Source organism: Branchiostoma lanceolatum, chromosome 6 (genome assembly GCF_035083965.1).
Source record: "Branchiostoma lanceolatum isolate klBraLanc5 chromosome 6, klBraLanc5.hap2, whole genome shotgun sequence".
NCBI classification, from domain to species: domain Eukaryota; kingdom Metazoa; phylum Chordata; class Leptocardii; order Amphioxiformes; family Branchiostomatidae; genus Branchiostoma; species Branchiostoma lanceolatum.
In genome coordinates, this window is record NC_089727.1 from 7,250,410 (window position 1) to 7,270,367 (window position 19,958).

A 19,958-nucleotide genomic window follows, 5' to 3' on the forward strand; every position below is an offset into this window, starting at 1 on the left:
TTGAATCGGGAGAGAGCACATGAGGGTAAGGGCACGACTGACTCCAGCCTCAGTTTGAGGTCTGCCTCCACACTAAACTTGCTTCCATTTATTTAAATACATGTAATGAAAGGAAAGTGATCTCCATCCAGTTCAGCTTAATGAAGAGCTGCTTTTCCACTGGTCGTGACAGAGAAGACAGATGCTATGTACAGTATTTCCAGGTTCATTGTACCGGGGAAATTCCCCTAGCTCTCTTCGACAAGCACCATGAACAGTGGACCACGGCTTAACTTCCCGTCCTAAGGACTGCGACCATTTCCGGTAGCGTGCATGTTCGGGGGAGCGACACAGCCAACATGTATAATTATGTACCAGCTACCAGATGTATTCCATTCAGAAGTACTGTACTTGAATTATGTATGCGTTATTTTTTTCAGCAGGAAACGACGACCTTGTACCATCTGCCATAAAGTATCCCTCCCATTGCCGTGTTGCAGATGCTGCACTATCCACAGCTCGCTAAGTGGATAGATCATAAGAACATTTCCCCTGACAACATAAGCACAGGAAACTGGTGCAAAGCACGTCATCACATCGCAATGTTATCCCTCCAGGACAGTGTTGAAGTCATCAACGGACGAGAGTTTGAAGAAAGTGAAATATTTGTAGCCTCAGAGATCAGTCTTGTTGAGATAACAGATGTATGAACATTTCTAGGACAGGAAACTGCAGGAAAGCACGTCGTAACACTTTTCCTCCAGGACACAGTTTTGGAAGTCTTCAAACAACCAGAGAAGGTGAAATATCTATAGCTTAAAATACTAGCCTTGTTGGGTTTATGAATGTTTGAACACATAAGCACAGGAAGCACTGTACATGGTGATAACTCCCAAACAACTCCCGGACACAGCTTTGAAGTCTTCAAAAATTCAAATGACCAGAGAAAGTGAAATATCTACAGCTTAAAATTCCAGTCTTGTTGGGCTTATGAATGTTTGAACATATAAGCACAGGAAGTTGTACACCGTAATACCTCCTAGACAACTCCCGGACACAGCTTTGAAGTCTTCAAAAATTCAAATGACAAGAGAAAGTGAAATATCTACAGCTTAAAATTCTTGCTGGGCTTATGAATGTTGGAAACATATAAGCACAGGAAGTTGTACACCCTAATACCTCCTAGACAACTCCCGGACACAGCTTTGAAGTCTTTAAAAATTCACATGACAAGAGAAAGTGAAATATCTACAGCTTAAAATTCTTGCTGGGCTTATGAATGTTGGAAACATATAAGCACAGGAAGTTGTACACCCTAATACCTCCTAGACAACTCCCGGACACAGCTTTGAAGTCTTCAAAAATTCAAATGACAAGAGAAAGTGAAATATCTATAGCCTGAGATCCAGTCTTGTTGTAAATGTTTGAACACATAAACACAGGAAACTGCAGTAGAAAAGTGCATCATTGCATCGTAATACCATTCCTCCCAGACACAGCTTTGAAGTGCTCAAGTCCAGGACTGTGCAGAAAGTGAAATATTTGTAGCCTGACCTCCAGTCTGTTTTGTCTGTTTGAACGTGAAAGAGCAGGAAATTGCAGAAAAGCAAATCCTTACATCATAACAACATCCCTGCTGGACATGTAGCTTTGAAGTTCAGACTGTTTCAACTTTCAGCGGTGTACAAAAAGCAAAATATTCACAGCCTGATATTCAGATTTCTTCAGCTTTTGTCTCTTTGAACATATAATCACAGGAAACTGCCATAATCATCATCATATGCATCATTACATAATGTAGTACTGTCCCTCTAGGGCAGAGCTCAGAAGTACAGACGGTTTCAAATGGTCAGCGGTGTATAAAAAGGACAATATATGTAGCCCAAGTCTCTGCTTTGCTTAGCGTGCTACTACCTGCCAGTCATTTGGAGCTGGCACAAGCTGAACAAGCCTTGAAACCTCTGGATCTCAGCTAAAATATTAAGTGCCAGACATAGATATTCAAGGAAAACACTGGATAATTAATTTGTTGGTGTTTCTTGCAGCTGGTATGCCGAAGCAAAGCCAAGATAGCGAAGCAAAGCCAAGATAGTAACACAGCCAAAGCCACTACACCGCTGTCAACAGATATTACAGTCGGCTGTTACTACCAATAGACCAACTTACTCATCACTGCCTATAACAACATGCTTGCACATCTGTATTACTATAATGGAACTAAACAACTATCGAAAACAGCCTGTCCTTGGTGCTGAAATTGGACTGATCAATCATAAAGGAACACACGGAGAGAGGTTGTCATTGGCAACTGACAGACAATCTTAACCAAAGAAGGAGTAAGACTGCACGTCCGTCCCAAGGTAGTTATCAACCATCCAATACAATTTCAAAACAGAAATATCAAGATGTCAACATATGTTTGTCTCCTCTTGTTTGTGGTTAATATTTTCAGCATTGGTTAAGGTTTTACAGTAATGCCAACAAGCACATTCTGCAACTTCTAAACTTATGAAGTGCACAGATGATTATGAGGTCATCGACTCTTGTTGTTGCTGTCTTTTGCAGCTGGTTTGCAATTTGAAAGCAAAGCAAAGCCTAGTTAGTATCACAGCTAGAGCCAATACACCGCTGTCAACAGATATTACAGTCGGCTGTTACTACCAATAGACCAACTTACTCATCACTGCCTATATCAACATGCTTACACATCTGTATTACTTTTATGGAACTAAACAACTATCGAAATCAACCTGTCCTTGGTGCTGAAATTGGACTGATCAATCATAAAGGAACACACAGAGGGAGGTCATCATTGGCAGCTGACAGACAATCTTAAGCAAAGAAGGGGAAAGATTGTACTTATGTCACAAGGTAGTTATCAATCATCCCATACACTTTAAAAAAAACTATCAACATGTTAACACAGGTTTGTATCCTGGTTTATACATAAAGGATGAAATGTTCGCATATGCAATGACAGCATCCAACAATGGTATAATGGAAAAACTATAAATTTATTTCCGTGTGCTTTAAGAAGAGAGAAGAAGCACTATACTTAAGGTACGAAGAGCATAGCTTGGCTTTTTATTATCCTGTTTGTATGTAACATAATGCATTAGCCCATGTGGATTGTGGAACAATAATTATGCAATAAACTTCATTGTCGTCATCATAAAAAATGAGGAGATAAAACAAATAACTTTGGTAAAGGTGTGACAGTAATGCTAACAATCACATTCTGTGACTAATAGATTTATATTGTGCACAGATGATTAGAGATATGAACAGTTGAAATACTTCTCAAGTTAATTGGCATCAGAAATAACAACATTGCCCAAGTTGAATTTGAGCGCTGCAGAGCACAATATTTGGACATGCCAGTGAGCACTGGAACGCGACGATAATGACATGACATTTCCCCCTGGAAAGGTAAGTCGTGCGGTGCCAGGCTTGTTACCAGCTCGGTAAGCCGATACAGGCTCTACCTGGAAATTAATGGCTCCTTCGTGCCCATTAGTTTTGCCACTGACGTGGCTTTAATTGAAGCACGTCACGATGGTTACCATAGTGATGACTCAAAAGGACAATCTCTTCATTAGTTAGCAAGAGAGCCAAGATTGTCCTTAGATTTGGAGTCAAATCTTGCGTCTCTCAGATAGTGCATCAGTGAATATGTGCAAGACATGCATGTAAGAAACACCTGCTTGAAGTCCTTGGAACTGTTAAATCAAGCCCAGGTTTTCATGTGCAGTGCACAGGTGATATTTGGAAGTTAAAGACTGAAAAACAGTTATGAAACAATATATGTCTTGTGAGGCTGTCACCCAAGGCACTGGGAAGGAGATATCAATTGTCGTTTTTCATTTTGTATTCATATTCTGATTCTAGAGATGAGTTTACATAACTGACGTGTGCATACACCCTTCTCTCACACTCAGAAATAACATTGAAAGGTACTTGTCCTAGGGCAACCCTTCAAAGCTTCCTTTGCTCTCTGATCTACCTCATATTTTCTTCAGTGATGACCTCTCTTGTCTGCAATTCAATTTACACACACATCAGATGATCAAGGTACAGCCTACAGATGGTTGCACCACCCAAATTAAGTCCAGGAAACAGAGAGGAAAAGCCAAACTGCATATGAAAGTGCTTTTAATTGTTGTATCTGATGAGGAATGTACATACAAATGTAGCTTTGTTGCCAAGTATGCTTCTTTCCATCACAATAAGGTATTATACTGTACAGCGGTGGTAACAGAAGTAACATAATTTGCTTATACCTGACGTTAGAATAGAAGTCCTGGATAAAAACAAATCTTTGGCTAATGATATGATATCCTTTATAACATAAATTAGTCTTAGGTTTAAACTCACAAAAGCAACATTCAAGTATTCTATTCTACAATTCTTGGTGTTAAAAAAAAAATCTGGTAGTAAAAGGAATGACTGAAAATCCTTTTAGTTTTAAATATAGAATTGAAATATCATACACATCTGTATTGTTTTCAGTGACAGTCTTTTCATGTGCAGACTGAATTGGTTGTCTGAAGTGACATAATGTTCATGTCTGGATGTAACATATTAAGTTGACCAAAAGATTTGATCCATAGAACTCACTTGTTTCAACTTCACTGAAGTTTTTTTTCAGAGCTTTGAAGAAGGTAAAAATGGCAATAAACTGTTGTTAAAATGCAGTCACAATACAAAGACTAGCGACTGCGCTCAATATCTACGCTGCAGACTGTTATCCACAGCTGTTATAGGGGACAGGAACATATGTCATTACCATTCTTGCTGTGTGACCACATGCTGGCAATATTCCCACTAAACTTGTCCCTTAGGTTTTGTTTGCCTTTTCTACGCCACACCAATCTAATTTGTTGCTCCTCAGATTTATAAAAAAAAGCCTCACTGGAAAAATAATGAAAACAAAGCCTGAGGACCAGTTTTATGCCTTGGTGCACTCAGTTTTTTGGAGTGAAGACAGTAAAATTCAAGTTTTCCTCCGTGCCCTCTGCTTCCATGATGTCTGCTTTGTATATTTTCACCTCAAAATGTCTGAGAACCAAGGAAATAAATTGGTGTGGCCTTCTTTGCCATATTGTGATTATCTTGGGTCTTGCACCCCCTCTCCCTCAAGCTTCGTCGTCACTCATGTCGTCCTGGAATGATACCCTCCTTTTCATCGACTTCGGAGTCAAACCCCCCTCGCTGTTCCTCCCACTCCCACTTCTATCAGGCACAGTTAGCATCCCCTCCCCCCTCAACCCACCCCTCTCACTACCTGCAGCATCTTCTGAGCCAACACTTTTCCCTTCTATACTTTGCAGCGTCGACATTTCGATCTCTTCTACGCGAGCCTCTGCTTTCCCCTGCCTCTCTGTTCTGGTTTCATCTTGCCGTGACAGCATAGTCTCGTCCCTCCCGACCCTCCGTCGCCGGCCCTTACTGTCAATGCTGGCTGAGCTACCAACTATATCCAGGTCAGAGGTCGCCAGTTCCTCTCCTTCGCAGGTCAGTCTGGGCACATTGTTTGTTGAGTGGTCATACTTTCGAAGGATTCCTTGCTCGGAGTTTGGTTTCGCAACGGTGAGTTCGCTGCCGTACTGACGTAAGTGGTCCCTGCTGGAATCGCGCAGGCCTCTATGTTCATCGGCGTCTGATAACCTGTGGTCGCTGCGAGCCGCCTTCAAGATGCCCTGGTGTTCCGTCAGCCCCAGTGTCTGCAAGTCGTAGCTCCCTTTCCGAGCAGTCTGAGGCAGCCCCGGAGCTAACCCACCTTTACTTTCTCTCCTCAAGAGACTTCCTTCATCCCTGTCGGTGCTACTTTGCCTCTGGTCCCTACTGATTCTCCTGCCAGCGAGAGGGCTGCTGGTTAAGTCCGTCAGCTCTATGTGCACAAGGTCTGTGTGAAACTCCACTTTGCTCCCCTTGACTCCCCCTCCCATGTCAAAGCTTGGTTTCTTCAAGAGACTCTCTGCCCGACCTCGCCTGACCCCGGTTCCATCGTTATACGGACCCCACCTCACCCCGCTACCTTCACTTCCGAGCCTTCTTAACTTCAGTTCCTCACGGCTTCCCTTCTTCGAGACTTCGTTGCTCTCCTCGTTGCTGTCCTTTCTACTAGAGTGAATACTGCTGCGCTGGGACTGGCTGCTGCGATGGGAAAAGATGCTGCTTCGACGCGACGCGTTGCTGCTACGGCGCGAGGCAGTACTACTCCTACGGGACATGATCCCGTCCATGCTGAACACTGTCAGGAAGCTCATGGCCCGGCTGCGGATGGGGCTGTCGTCGCAGTTCAGCCAGCTGCGCGTCCCGACACTGTCCGCCCGACTCGTCCTCCGAGAACCACCCTCTTCGTCGGTGCTCCACTTCCGGGACGCCATGGAGTCCCGGCTGCTCTTCCGCGAGAGCAGACTCCAGATGGAACTGCGGCGCCGCTTCTTCTCACGGACGAACACCTTCCCCAAACAGGCCATCATGTGATCGTACTGAAGCTGGAAGTTGTCTGGAACCTAAGAGACAAATGTTGAGACTGAGCAAAACCACAAATATACTTGCAGAAATTCTAACCATATTCACATGTAAGTGAATTTTACCATCCCACAAACAAGAAACAACTGCAAGACTACAAAAATATCTTACAGTTCAAACCCCAGAATTAATGCATTCTAAAATGAGTTTGTCTGCAGAACTATTGTAGATTAGAGCTCGTTATCATCAGGTAGGAAGTAGCTTAAAGCAACACCTGGTGTAAGACACGACGGGTCAAGGTGTGACAAGTTGTTTACTCAGTGCCACATCCCTGTAAATCTATTATGTTAGTCCAAAAGCCACTTGTTCCTCCTCAACAATAGATACAGGTCATTCATGCTTAATTTCTGAGGGTCAACATACCACTAGAAGACCAAAGATTCAACTGAAAATTCCTACGATGAGATTTTCCTAGTGATGTTGGATCGAAAGCTTGAATTTGAATCAAGTCATTTTCTTACACAGATGAAGTTATCTTTTGCTAACAGTAACAGATGAATAGAAACAGATTTCAGGGTAATACATGTAACTTGGTAAGGTGATAATCACCTATTTTGTCATCTATCCACAAGTATGGTGACTCTGATATTCCTCCTGTAACAATTTGATAAAAGTAGGCTGCAATTCTAGTGTAACGTATTGGACTTCTCCAATGGCATATATTGTAACTTAACTCTTCATGAATGATTAAGAATTCTAAGTTCACCATTTCAATGCAATATGTTGTTTTGGGCAACATGCAATCAAGTCTCTGGATTCAACATTGATTGATTGATAAACTATTTTGATTGAGTGATTAACAGGTACCTGCATGTCCTCCAGTCGATGCTGTCGGAGGTCCGTGCGGTCCATCACCTGGTGGTACAGCCGGCTGAAATTCGACACCGTGATGGAGACTGGCAGGGTGATGAGGAGGATCCCGCTGATGCAGCAGACTCCCCCGATGAACTTCCCCATGTACGACTGCGGCACGAGGTCCCCGTACCCCGTCGTGGTCATGGTTTCGATCGCAAACCAGAACGTGGCTGGGATACTCACGAAGGTACTGAAGGCAAACGCTTTCTCCATGTAGAACATTATGGTCGAAAAGAGGATGATTGTCACGGACAAGGATATCAGGAAAAATCCCATTTCCATGGCAACGGACTGCAGCGTTCGAAACAGGATGTAGAGTCCCTTGGAGTAGTAGAAGACCCGCAAGAATCTGACGACGCGCACTGTCTGGAAAGACCCGAGAACGGACTTGGATCCCACTATGTGACCCAGGTAGTACGGCATTACAGCGACTATGTCTATCAAGCTACGAAGGCTTTTCGCAAACTCAGTACGGTTCGGCGCAGCATACAACCTCAGCAGGTACTCCAGTGTGAATATCGTCACACAACTCGTGTCCATGTACAAAAATAGCTTCTTATATTCCTCCCCGCAGCGCTTCGAATCAGGCCTACCATCGAAAGTCTCACAAGGCACGGTTTCGATAATTGCAAGAATGGTGCAGATTAAGACAACGAACGTCATGATCACCGTCGGCGGAGACATCCAGAACCCGGTAACGGTAACGTCGTATGACAGTTTCCTCCACAACCGCTCTCGTATGCTCATGAGCATCGGATCAAAGGAATAATGGCACCTATGAAAGCTGTCAATCATAGTTCTCAGCTTCACCAACTCACGATTCTCCTCATAGTCTGCATAACAACAGTCACCGATTTCCGAGGCAGGTATTCGAAAAAACGTCAGTTCATCGTCGTACATCGAGATGCACTCCTGGTTCACGTAGTGCAGTTTCCCCGTTTGATAATATCCCAACACCAAGCGAAAAATATCAGGATCCCGGTCGAAGAAATATTCATTGGTGTCATCGTTGTAAAAGTATTCCCTCTCCTCACTGCCCAGCAGTGTGTTCGGGTGTCTCTTCAGTGTGCTCAGCCTGGTCTCGAAGTGGGCTCCCCCGACATTCAGACGGATCTTCTTATCCCTCTTGTAGCGGAGACTCTCCTCGTAGAGGCACTCCTTGCTCCATCTTTGGTCCACCCCGAACAGATCCTGGTCTAGCGTCGAGCCGACATGAGACGCTCCTGTGCCACCACTTATAGCAGCCATGACAGAAATACACACCCACTGCTTCAGCCTCTCTGTCGGCAGAGAGAAATCTCCCCGCACTGAATATTACATGTGCAGAAAGCGGCGGCTCGCAAATCCTGCACGTGTCTCCCCGTAGAGCCTCAGCAAGGACACCGGCTGGACCCCCGGTGGCAACCATTCACGTCCCGCGGTGAGAAAAATGCCGGAGTTAGTTTTCTGCGTCAACATATCCATTTGCCGGTTAAAATGAGTGCTTCCTTCCCACCAAAACGTCCTGGACGGTCCCCTCATTATCATCCTCACACCGCCAAGCTGGGAGGAGTTTCCCATTCCTCACCATGGCAACCAACGAGCGGAGGTCTGCGGATGATTGCACGAGTAAACATCGCTGTAAAACATACATAAATGCAGGACGGGGAAAGACTTAATCCAAGCAGGAAGTAGTTATTATTCCGCCCACGTACGACTGACAGGGGAAGATTCTGTTCAAGCTGGCAGCAGGGAAACCTTGGGCAGCAGTTAACAGGTTTTCCTCTGCGTGCTTCTTCGTCGGTGGTACAGGCAGCACTCTTGTGCCGCAGAGAAAGACACAGCCGCCGGCTCCCGCAGAGGAAGGCACTTTCAGCACCGTCCCTTCAATGCCACAAGAACACCATTTATAAATGTCGGCAAGCAGCCCGCAAGCACTTCATCACCATGACGATGTATGTAAATCATCTCCTGGAAAGTGATGCAAAGCCTGGTTTCCATGACTACCTGCTGCAAAATGAAAGGTCTTTTTTCAAATACCCATTCTTCTAGAAATACACAACTGAAATACACACAGTCTTCTGTGCAGGTCACTGAAACTGCACACTGCTAATCGTATGCAAACAGAAGTGTCTGACAGAACCCAGTCTGACGTCTAAGTTTTGTCTCCAAATTGATGGAGATCAAGAGCAATGCCCTCCGTATTCTCTGGGGACGGCGCACAAGTACAAATTGGAGTGCATTAAAGGCCTCACTTCTTGCCTAGGCTTGGGCGGGTGGCCTTTGCTCGCAGATCAAACATAGCAAGATGAAAGGGAGCTCTCTTAAAATCAGGAAAGCACGCCAGGGCAGGAAGAGAATGGGCAGGGAGTTAATGATGCCTGCGGGGTAGATCTGCTGGGGGAGAATGCACGGGTTCCCTCACTGCCATCAACAAAGCTACTCAAGGCCTTGAAGAAAAGGGGTTTGTGGGAATCACTCGTGTCACATAGAGATTAGCAACAGCTTAGAGGATGGATTAGAGCTACCCCAGGGCTTTAAGGACACAGGGATGAGCCGATTCTGAAAACTCAGCTTCTTTGGGAAATGATTGCCATGCAAAATGTGTCACGCTGTGATTCTATTGGGATAATTTTCAGGATAATTACCGCACCGTTGTGGCAGGTATACCATCGCCAATTAGGATGCGGCTTCACTGTGCATTAAAAGTTATGCATTATAATTGGCAATGGTATACCTGGCACACTGCATTAGAAAAACATCACATCCCGATCATTACTGATCGGCCTCATTTGGCATGGAGGCAAGACACATTCATGAATCTGAACACTTCATCCCGAGGTTTTGACAGATTTGCTATTTCTGCCAGCATCACTCAAAGGATGGCTTATATAAATGTCAGTGTTACATGCGTGTGTAAAGCACTCAACGTTAATCTCTCCATCCTTTTGGCTCTGATATTTGACCAGGACGGCAGATGGAAATAGAATGACTTCCAGTTGGTTGGCATGAATACAATCCCTACAAAGCAAACAGCTTCGCAACAACAGGAAAATCCTAATGGATTTTAAGTTGTGCTTCAATCAAGTCACGTATGCATTTCATCTAAGGCTAAGTATACAAAGTAAAATGCGAAGAATGAAGAAATCATACCAAGGAAAATGACAAGACAAATGTAAATTCTATTCATAAAATATTTGATTATTTTTCACACAAACAACCATATATTCTCTACTTATGTCTAAAACAATAGCTCTATAGTTGAACACATTGAAAAGAATATTCCTCATGATTTATGTCATGACCACATTGCAATCATGGTACTAACGACTATTGGGAGAATGATAATTAATGTAACTTAATGTGAGAATGACTATACGCCTGTTAAATCAAAAGATTTATAGTAACAGATCCAAATCTGACTAGTGGGAACATAAATCTCTAGTAAATAAGTGACAGATATGAAATCTGTATAAATCATGCACTTAATAGGACTTGCTTGTTGTTTGTTAGCAATATCCACATCGCTGTATTATTGTCCCACTCATCGTTTGGGAGACAATGTTGTAAGTTTTAATTGTAAAATCTGTTATTTCAAGCTTACTAAAAATTTTCATAATGAAGTTCAGATTTTTTGACAGAGGGTGAAATTTTTGTCCATCCCAAGGAGCAAATTTCTGTCCCGGGACGGGTCCTGGAGACATCCCTGATTATCTAACTACCATGGCATTATGCATACTGAAAGAAAACATACTACTGCATGGGAAGTGATATCAGATAGTTAGAGGATACGTTTGCATTGATGGATAGCGCGACTACTGTAGGCACATCTGCAGAATACAAATGACTAAGTTTACTCTACTCTTTGAGTTTGTCGCACAAACTTCTTTCAAGTTATATCAAATGTGCACAGAATTCCCACAAGAAGCAACCCCAATTCGCCTGCATGGATGTGTTCGAGGACGGCAAATGATGTGCCGAAATCATCAGGGGCAGCGATCTATTACTGCTGAGTTGCGCTGTGCATCGGTTTTCAGTTCGTTCCAATTTCCTTCAATTCTCGATCGTGCCACTTTCTCCATTATTGAGCTGCCCGCCCCGCGAAACAGGTGTCCACATGCAATTTCTCGATTAAGGCCATAAATTCCTATCGTTTAGGCAATGAATTATCATCCTGCTGGTAATACGGATGTCACCCTCTCGGGTATTCCTCGCAAAACAACCCAGGTACCCAATTATCCTGGAACAAACACACTCTACACCTACAACAGCTGCTTCCCAGGAATCATTAAACGGCCTATGCTGTTAGGGCAATCCACAAACTTTACTGCATAGGCAAACTATAGACATTAAATGCATCAACGACCATCTACATGTATGGGTATCATACCATGTACTGTACTACACAACAGTCAATATTGCGTAAAATTTAATACGCATTTACAAGTCAACTTAGACCATACGACGCCACCTGAACGGCTCAAGTTAGAATAATAAGATACTAAAACTGTATGATGATGATGGCGTATAACAATTATGGGTATCAAATTGAGGGCTGGAAATAATAATGCTGCATAAAAATCAACGATATGGCAGACTGACAGAATTTTTACTCAAAGTTTGGCAAAGTTGTTTACAATGGCCAAAGACCGAATTATATCCTGAAAAATTCTTAACACACAAGGAAAAATAACCTTATAAGTTGCCTGTAATGCCTGAGACAACATTACAAGAGGAAAATCTTTATGATTTTGACCAATAACAGTTAGCAATCTTAGAACCTTAGAAATCTCACTTCAAATTTCAGCAGTGAGTCTTATACTAGACTAAGTGATAGATTGGAAAACTCTGAAATCTCTAAACTCTGAAATCTCTAATGGTCTGTAGACATCTGGATGTCTGTAATGACACAGTGAGTCTACATGGAGAGATGAGTTTAACGGCTCTCCTTGGCACTCCCACCTACCCATCCACTACATGAGAGGAAAAATGACCTACCGTAATAAGCTGCCTGTATAAGCACTATAACTGAGACAACATTAGAGTATCAGAATCTTACCAATTTTGGTCAATTATAATGGGCAGCAATCCTACGCAACCTTCAAACTAATATTAGTTCAGACCTCAGCAGTGACAGTTGTAGCAAGTTTGACAACTGCAAAATTGCAAGTTTCTACTTTCAATTTCCTTTTTTCATCTGCAGATTGCATATTGCATTTTGGCAGTTGGTAGATAAATATTTTGAACCCTGAAATCTCTAACGTTTAGTGGACATCACCTGGATGTACAATTGTATGTAATGACGCAATGCATCTACATGGGGAGATGAGTTACTGGCATCTCCTTGGCACTCACACATGCCCATCCATCACACAAGAAGAAAAATGACCTTATAAGCTGCCTGCAATGACTGAGACAACATTACAGGAGGAAAATCTTTGGCCAATAACAGGTAGATTTTGGCCAATAACAGTTAGCAATCTTGTGGAACCTTAGAAATCTCAGTTCAAATTTAAGTAGTGACTCTTACAAGTTATTATAGATTGGGCAACTGCAAAATTTCAAAGTTTTTACTTTCATTTTCCATTTTTTTTGTCTGTAAATTGCAGACTCCCGATAGGCCAGGTACATGTACATGTCTACATGTTGAGTCCTGAAATCTCTAATGACATGTAGACATCTGGATGTCTGTAATGACGCAATGCGTCTACATGGAGAGATGAGTTAATGGCCTCTCCTTGGCACTCCCACGTGCCCATCCATCACACAAGAGGCAAAATGAGCTCATCTGCGCTCCGCTACACAAGGAATCTATATCACATGGACAAGACCGATTATTACATCATCGGGTGGCTGGGCCACAAGTTTTGAATGGCAGTAAACTTCCACTTCCAGCACTTTGGTGTACAGGTAGTTATATAGTATCAGAAAAGTATGTTTTTTGTTCCATTGAGTGATTATTTTAAAGTTTGAGGCTGATTTAACATAGTCAGAGTTATTCAAGTTTTCCTTTTACAGTTTATGCCTGTATTTTATCTTGTCGTCTTATTGAATTTACTTTAAAAGGCCCCGGATGTAAGAAAATAAATGATGGCCTCACCTGACATCTATATTGACTTTGAGACATTTTGATTTCGTTCCAAACCTCCGAAGACTCCTAGCACCCATTAAAACGAAAACACTAATGACTACAACTTTGGTGCCACCTCTACAGGCATACGGTGAGGTAACCTGAGGATAGTACTTGACTTTGATTCCCTGCCAAACCAACCTTCCAAACCTTTCCAATAATGATGAGCTGGCCAAGAAAGAAAAAAAAATCCACTTTGCCTTTAACACTAAGGTTACTGTGCTAGAGAAGGTCAGGCATGAGTACATCTGAACTAACAGGGATAGAAATACTGGGTGCATGACTTTCTGCACCTCTGTGCACCCAATTTTTGACTGTGTGTGCACCTGTGCACATGATAATATGTAACCTTACACCCACATTTGTGTAAGGTTATGTATGTAAAGGAATACTAGACAGTACACAATCATCATATTCTTGAAATTCAATTATCAGAAAAATACATGAAGCTTTGTTATACATGTATCCAGTGCTCTCGCCAGCCTGAAATTTTTACCCGTCATTTCAATTTTGCTTCGGGGAAGAACATATCGAGCGCCGAAGGCGCGAGGCGTCGCGCCGGAGGCGTGACCATTCTAGGGGGGTCCGGGGGTATTCCCCCCCGGGAAATTTTGAGATCTAGACCCTCTGAAACGCTATTTCCTGCTTTTTGAGGGGCAAATTTCCTGGTAGAATAAGCTTAGTTTACTGACATCTCTTTCGGTGAAAAATTACACAAGGGTTTCAGGCTCAATTTTTTGGGGGAGGCGTGCCGGGTCATCGCGGAAATATCGAATGTTCACAACTTCACACACAAGCTACACTTCTATGTTGTATACGATCGGCAAAGAAAAGAAAATTTAGCACAACAAAACTTTATTACGCATCAGCTACGTCCTACAAAAAATGCACACAGAATAAGTCGGCAAAAATAAAACACAACTTTTCAACACTTGCTCCGTATGCGCCCTGTAATTATTGAATATAATGAGGAATTTGACACCCTACTTTGAGAAAGAACGCAATAAAGACGTCCATTTTTTTGTCCCATGTTTTCCACGGTTAATTTCTCCGGTAACTGCACTGAATGTGTTCAAAAGTTGTCGATTCAAGCCTTCCAACAGCCACTTCGTCGTGCGATCCTTGCGATTCCCGCCATTCCCCTAACATCTCGCAAATTCACGCTTAGCTGAAATCTCGCGAGTAGCGAGAGTCGCATGTCATTGGTCGTTTTTTCTTGACGCGACGGAGACGTGCACTGTGATTGGTGGTTTACAATATCTGACGCCTGTTTACCATTTCTTGCGGGAAGAAATCGCATGTAAATCAGCCGCCGCGGCTTCAAACTTTAATACTGTTTACACAGATTACAGAAAGCCTGATAGCTATAGGAGTATTTCTGAATTTTAAGGCTTCTTTGATGACAATAACTGACGGTGAACCGAGAGGGACAAAACAGAAATAAACGTCAGCCTGATGCGACCGGCTGTAGTGGGGAGGGCGGCGCAAGACGCCGAGTTTTCGGCGGCCACCAAATATTACTATGGGCAACCACCACGGCGCTCTCTGTGTGTTGCTGGGGTTGTCGCCAGCCGAGGCATTAGAAATGATCTAGATTGCCCTCGTCACGAACTTCCGCTGATCCTCTGGAGTTTTTTTAAATTCTAAGCTCTGTCTAAACTTGGTCTAAATATCTTTACACACCGATTTTTGTCCATTAAAAATGACGGGTTGGGCAAAAATTTTGTCCGTCATGAGCGACAAAAACCCGTCAAATGACGGGAGGACGGGCGCTGGCGAGAACACTGCATGTATCACTTCAAGCTTCTTTAAAATTTTGAAGATAGCTATAAAATTTCAGATTAAAGTTCTAAAGATCTCTAGTCAGTAAAGTTTGTTGTGCATCAAAATTATTTTCTGTGCACTTATAGGTACACCAGTGCACCTGTTCCCGGTAAGGAATTTTGAGGCCTACCGGTAAGTCTTGCAGAGCTTCAGACCACTTTTCATAGCCAGCCACAACAATTGCCAGCGGATAAAGGCTTAGGTTGACGTCATTCTGGCTGAATGGAAGGCATCATTCTCAATGGAAAGGGAAGTACCCTTGACCAGAGGTAAGCTGGATTTGGTTTTCTCTGGACTATTAGCAAATTGCATGAATACATCATTATGAAACATTGTGACAACTTTGATACTGTAAACTCTGCATCATTTTTCAAACTAGCCTGTATGCCAGACCCCAAACTCTAACATATCTATCACACAATAGATATTACAGAGATTGAGGGTCTGGCATCCAGGCTATTTTCAAACCCCATCTCTTAATACAAGTTATATATATACAACATGAATATTTGTGAGACTTTGTCCTTGACTTTGCCAGTGGAGTCCAGGGCGACCTGGAAAACCCGGCAACTGACCTTTTTGCGAACTGACGGTAAGAGGAATTACATAGGAACCCGACTGTAATCTTAGATAATTAAGCAATTAATATGCGCGTTGTTATCGCCTCAAGCCAACCATGATCTCCCGACCAAGTAGCCTGCAATCTACAAGATCGGATCTCAAACGCTTACCCTGCAATCCCCTCATCTATTGCTTTGGCCATAGCAATTTTATTACTTGGTTTAAAGATTTGAAGAAAAAAAAAGCACTAAACTCAACTGGCAGCTTGCAACATGCATACAGACTAACAGAGACAAAGGGGGAAGTTTGTACCTTGGTACATACAGCTTCAGGGAGTGAATATACATACATAGTCAGATTCAAGGTTCCTTCATGGCCTTCTGTAAATTTGTTTGTTTTCACAATGACTTGATTTCTTGTTTGGACGGGAAAGGAGGTTTTCACGTTTTTTAAAGTTGAAACAATTCAGAATCTGTGTACAATAGCAATACAAAACATACACTCACAACATTATGATGGTAAAAGGTCACCAAGTTAACTGCGAAAATTTTGACACTTATAGTAACTACTGCTTGCTGAAGTTTTTCTTCAGAAAGAACCGAGGAAACAAATCGGTGTGGCCTTAGCCAGGTCACAATCGTGAGCATCACATCTCACAAGAAGCAACACATAAAGGCCTGTGTTGAAGAATGCATGGCTCAAGCCATAATCCATCGTCTTAACTCCAAATTAAGCCATGGATCATTCATGATACTGATGAATCTTTCATCCCTACTTTGTTTCGCCTCGTGCGAAATCACCGTACAACCATTTTGGACAGAACGGGATTACCATAAGCTGATGAGACCGTACATAACCGGGCGACGAGTGCAAAGCGGATATGCGGAAGCTGCCGGTCGAATCAATCTGACTTTTTTCATCACACTCCAATTGACCAAGATGGTAACGTGATACATCACATAACGCAACTTACGTAAAGGGTGCTAAGTCTACTGACGTCATCCAGGAAGACTGCCTGACAGGCCTTTGCCATCAATTTTCCGCCGAGGGTTTCGCTTCTGGACTGACTTCGTAGTTTTTCCTGTCGGGAAATAAACTGAGGGAGCACTTAATGAGCGTCTCTGGTGACAACTACAGTTTAGTTCATGGTAATATAAATAACTAAGGTAAAAAAGGTAAAGCAGGCATCCTCAATTGAGGTGAAGCATAGTGCTTTTTCAAGTAGCTAGTGGTAGTGCAATGCGGCTTCGCCATGGCTCGCGTTTTTTGGCCAAGCACACCTGGTCACCCCTACTCTTCTCGATAAGCGTGTTGGGTTCTTTTACGTGCAGAGGTTTGACGCCCTAAAGCTCCCTCATACACGGGGCCGCCGTCTTTACGTCCCCATCCGATAGGACGATGCGCATCTTTCATAACTAAGAAACCTAGAAAATAGGGGTTTCAATCAAACTGGGCCACATCATCCATATATCATCAGAGTGTGGTGTGTGTAGCGCTCTCCCTTGAAATTAAGAGTGGTACCGTAGGTCTAAGGAGAATCTTGGCCAAAAAGAAGCAAATTCTAATGAATTTACCATAGGTTGCATACTGTACTCCCAGGCCGGCTAACTACATGTATGTTATCATTATATGTGGTCAATTTCTACTATTTTCGAGCAACCTACAGAGTCTGGCAATGATCTATAACTACCTAACTTTGAAAATGAAGTATCAAATTCTCGATAAGGAACATCAGACAAACACTAATTTGGCAACACAGAGCTCTTTCTCGTAACCACCAGCCAACCACATTACCACACTAGTGGCACGAACAACTGTCTGTTTTAGGTCTACTTATATGGGAGAGGGATCGTAATGAACCATTTAAGACCGTAAACCCTTTGTCCGATTACCAGTAATCAAGCCATGAAACTATCCCATCTCTCCATAATAGCCAGTTGAAGCAATTCAGCGCACGGTATACTACCAGCAGAATTGTGAGTTACCCGAATTTCTCTTTCATTTTGTTGTCATTGGATAGCAAGGTCACAGGATAACATCGCAAATTGGTGATTTTGGCGTGGGAAGCAAATTGGAAGGGATTTTTTGAATTTTTGTAGAAAAACTTTTTGCAGCAGCAAATGCAACCACAACACATTGGGTTTAACACAGCATTCAATGCAAATTGCCAATAGGCACAAGCTTACAACAGAAGTGAGAGCAGACTGTAAGGTCATGGGTCAATCCTGGGCTAGGAGATTACATGGCTTTATTTGACACGGTCGTATCTTTCCTGTAAAAGTTTAGTTCACCGAAGAGTCGTGAGAGATAAGACAGATGCTGTGTTCCTTATCTACAGGTTCATTGCAACAGGGAAATTCCCCTAGCTCTTTTCGACAAGTACACATACGATGAACAGTGGACCATAGCTTAACGCCCCGTCCTTAGGACGGCATGCGGCGTGAGCAACAAAGCTGGGATTCGAACTCCCAAACCCTAGATCCAGAACAGAGTCACTATCCCCTGGACATGCCCACTTTACAACAAAACCATTATGATTCAATCTCCTTTTTGCTGTTTGTGTAATGGATGAATATTTTCCCCCCTTTCCACTTAAACTTTGCACTTAAACTTTTATTACTCACACTACTGAGAAAAAAAAACTCCATCAAGCGCCACGATACATAACACCCTGCTATCATGCTTTTAAAAACCCTCTCCAGGCTAGCAAAGAGGCAATTAACACAAAAGTGTTTGCCATTATTCTACATGTATCTGATCACAGCATCAATGTACATATCTCATCCACCAACGCATGCTTCCTACTGCAATCTACAGTATGCATGTACGTCTACACAGATTATACCAGCAGCGAGCAAAACTCTAATATCACTTCACAGCATGAAGACATCATGATAGTTATTATAATGCCCCATGGCCACTAGATATAGCTGCAGTGCTGAATCTTCTGTATCTTCTGTATCTTCTGTACTCACAAATAGGAAGTTCAATCTATCATAAGCTTAATAACAGTCTTTATCTTACAAAAGTAGAATACAAAGTACAAGCTTAAGCATGACAAGGCTACATAGTAGCTACATAACTGTGCCATCACATGATTTCCTGACTCTGTTTTTATTCACAGCAGCATCTTAGAGAAGATTCAGTTGTATGGCACTGCCTCTGGTGAGTCCAGGGCATGAAATACTGGGTGCATGTGAAGTGTTATGCACCCAAATTTGGAGCTGTAAACTTTATTCTTAACTTTGGGTGAACCCAGATATTTGTGTACATAAAAAAAGAGCTTTTGCACACTAATACAAATCATATCATTGACATCTAAGTGTCAGAAAAATACTAAACCTTTGTGAAAAAAAACTTGTTTGCGATTTTGAAGTTGAATAAAGTTTGTCATCAGGTTTTGCTGACATTCATATTGATATTCTACTTCATACTGTAAGTCTATTAATATTCGCGAGAAATTAAAGTTCGCGAGATTCGCGGAGACCTTATCTTCACGAACTCATCTCCTCGCGAACTTGTAGTTTTACTGGGCTTCCCCCCTCCCCACACCTTCCGTCCCAAACACTAACACTATGATAACAAATTCTACCGATGACAAGACTCAACTGATAACAGACCAGTCACTATTTCAAGCATGAAATAAAAGTTTCATCAACACATGCGATACATGGGGTCATTATTTAGTTACTAAGTACTTCTTACAACGAACGGTAAAAGAAAGTACAACTAAGTTACGACGGTATCAGAGAAAATCAAAAATTCGCACCGGCATTTTGTGTGTATCCACATTATTATGACGCTGCGGGCGTATAAAGGACGCCGTCCCCCGTCAGAAAATCCAACTCCTTTGTTTTGCTAGGTATTGTTATTCTTGAATACAATCGATGTCGGCACCTTTCGCATATGTTGTTCTCATTAAAAACTTGTTTTTCAAGGTTCAAGTCGGTCTTTCGAAATTCAAACAAGCGTCATTCATGTCATAGTTTTTCGGCAAGCAATTTCCTGCGAACGTGGACAGAGCACAACTAAAAGCCGAAAACCTCAAAAGAATTTGTATCGAAGGACCAGCCATCAATCAATTCCATTTCTA

The 19,958-nt window shown here is 42.5% G+C and overlaps 3 protein-coding genes across 4 annotated transcripts in view; 1 reads left to right on the plus strand and 2 right to left on the minus strand.

The window, feature by feature from the left end:
* Positions 1-19,958, plus strand: part of LOC136436347 (ELMO domain-containing protein 2-like) — a 202,805-nt gene that overhangs the window by 152,204 nt on the left and 30,643 nt on the right. The window lies entirely within an intron of this gene.
* The window catches only part of LOC136436340 (transmembrane protein 131-like), a 111,440-nt gene that overhangs the window by 78,123 nt on the left and 13,359 nt on the right, over positions 1-19,958 (minus strand). The gene's annotated exons all lie outside the window — the stretch shown is intronic.
* LOC136436339 (uncharacterized) lies at positions 2,548-10,525 on the minus strand. The gene is made up of 2 exons (XM_066430225.1): positions 7,324-10,525; positions 2,548-6,497 (listed from the first exon to the last, which is right to left on the minus strand). The coding sequence occupies exons 1-2, from the start codon at positions 8,617-8,619 to the stop codon at positions 5,115-5,117; spliced, it is 2,679 nt and encodes an 892-aa protein (XP_066286322.1). The 5' UTR covers positions 8,620-10,525; the 3' UTR covers positions 2,548-5,114.

Coding starts and splice junctions, on each gene's coding strand:
- LOC136436339 (XM_066430225.1), bottom strand. CDS start 8,619: ATGGCTGCTATAAGTGGTGGCACAGGAGCGTCTCATGTCGGCTCGACG. Junction 6,498..7,323: donor ATCGACTGGAGGACATGCAG/GTACCTGTTAAT, acceptor TTTGTCTCTTAG/GTTCCAGACAACTTCCAGCT.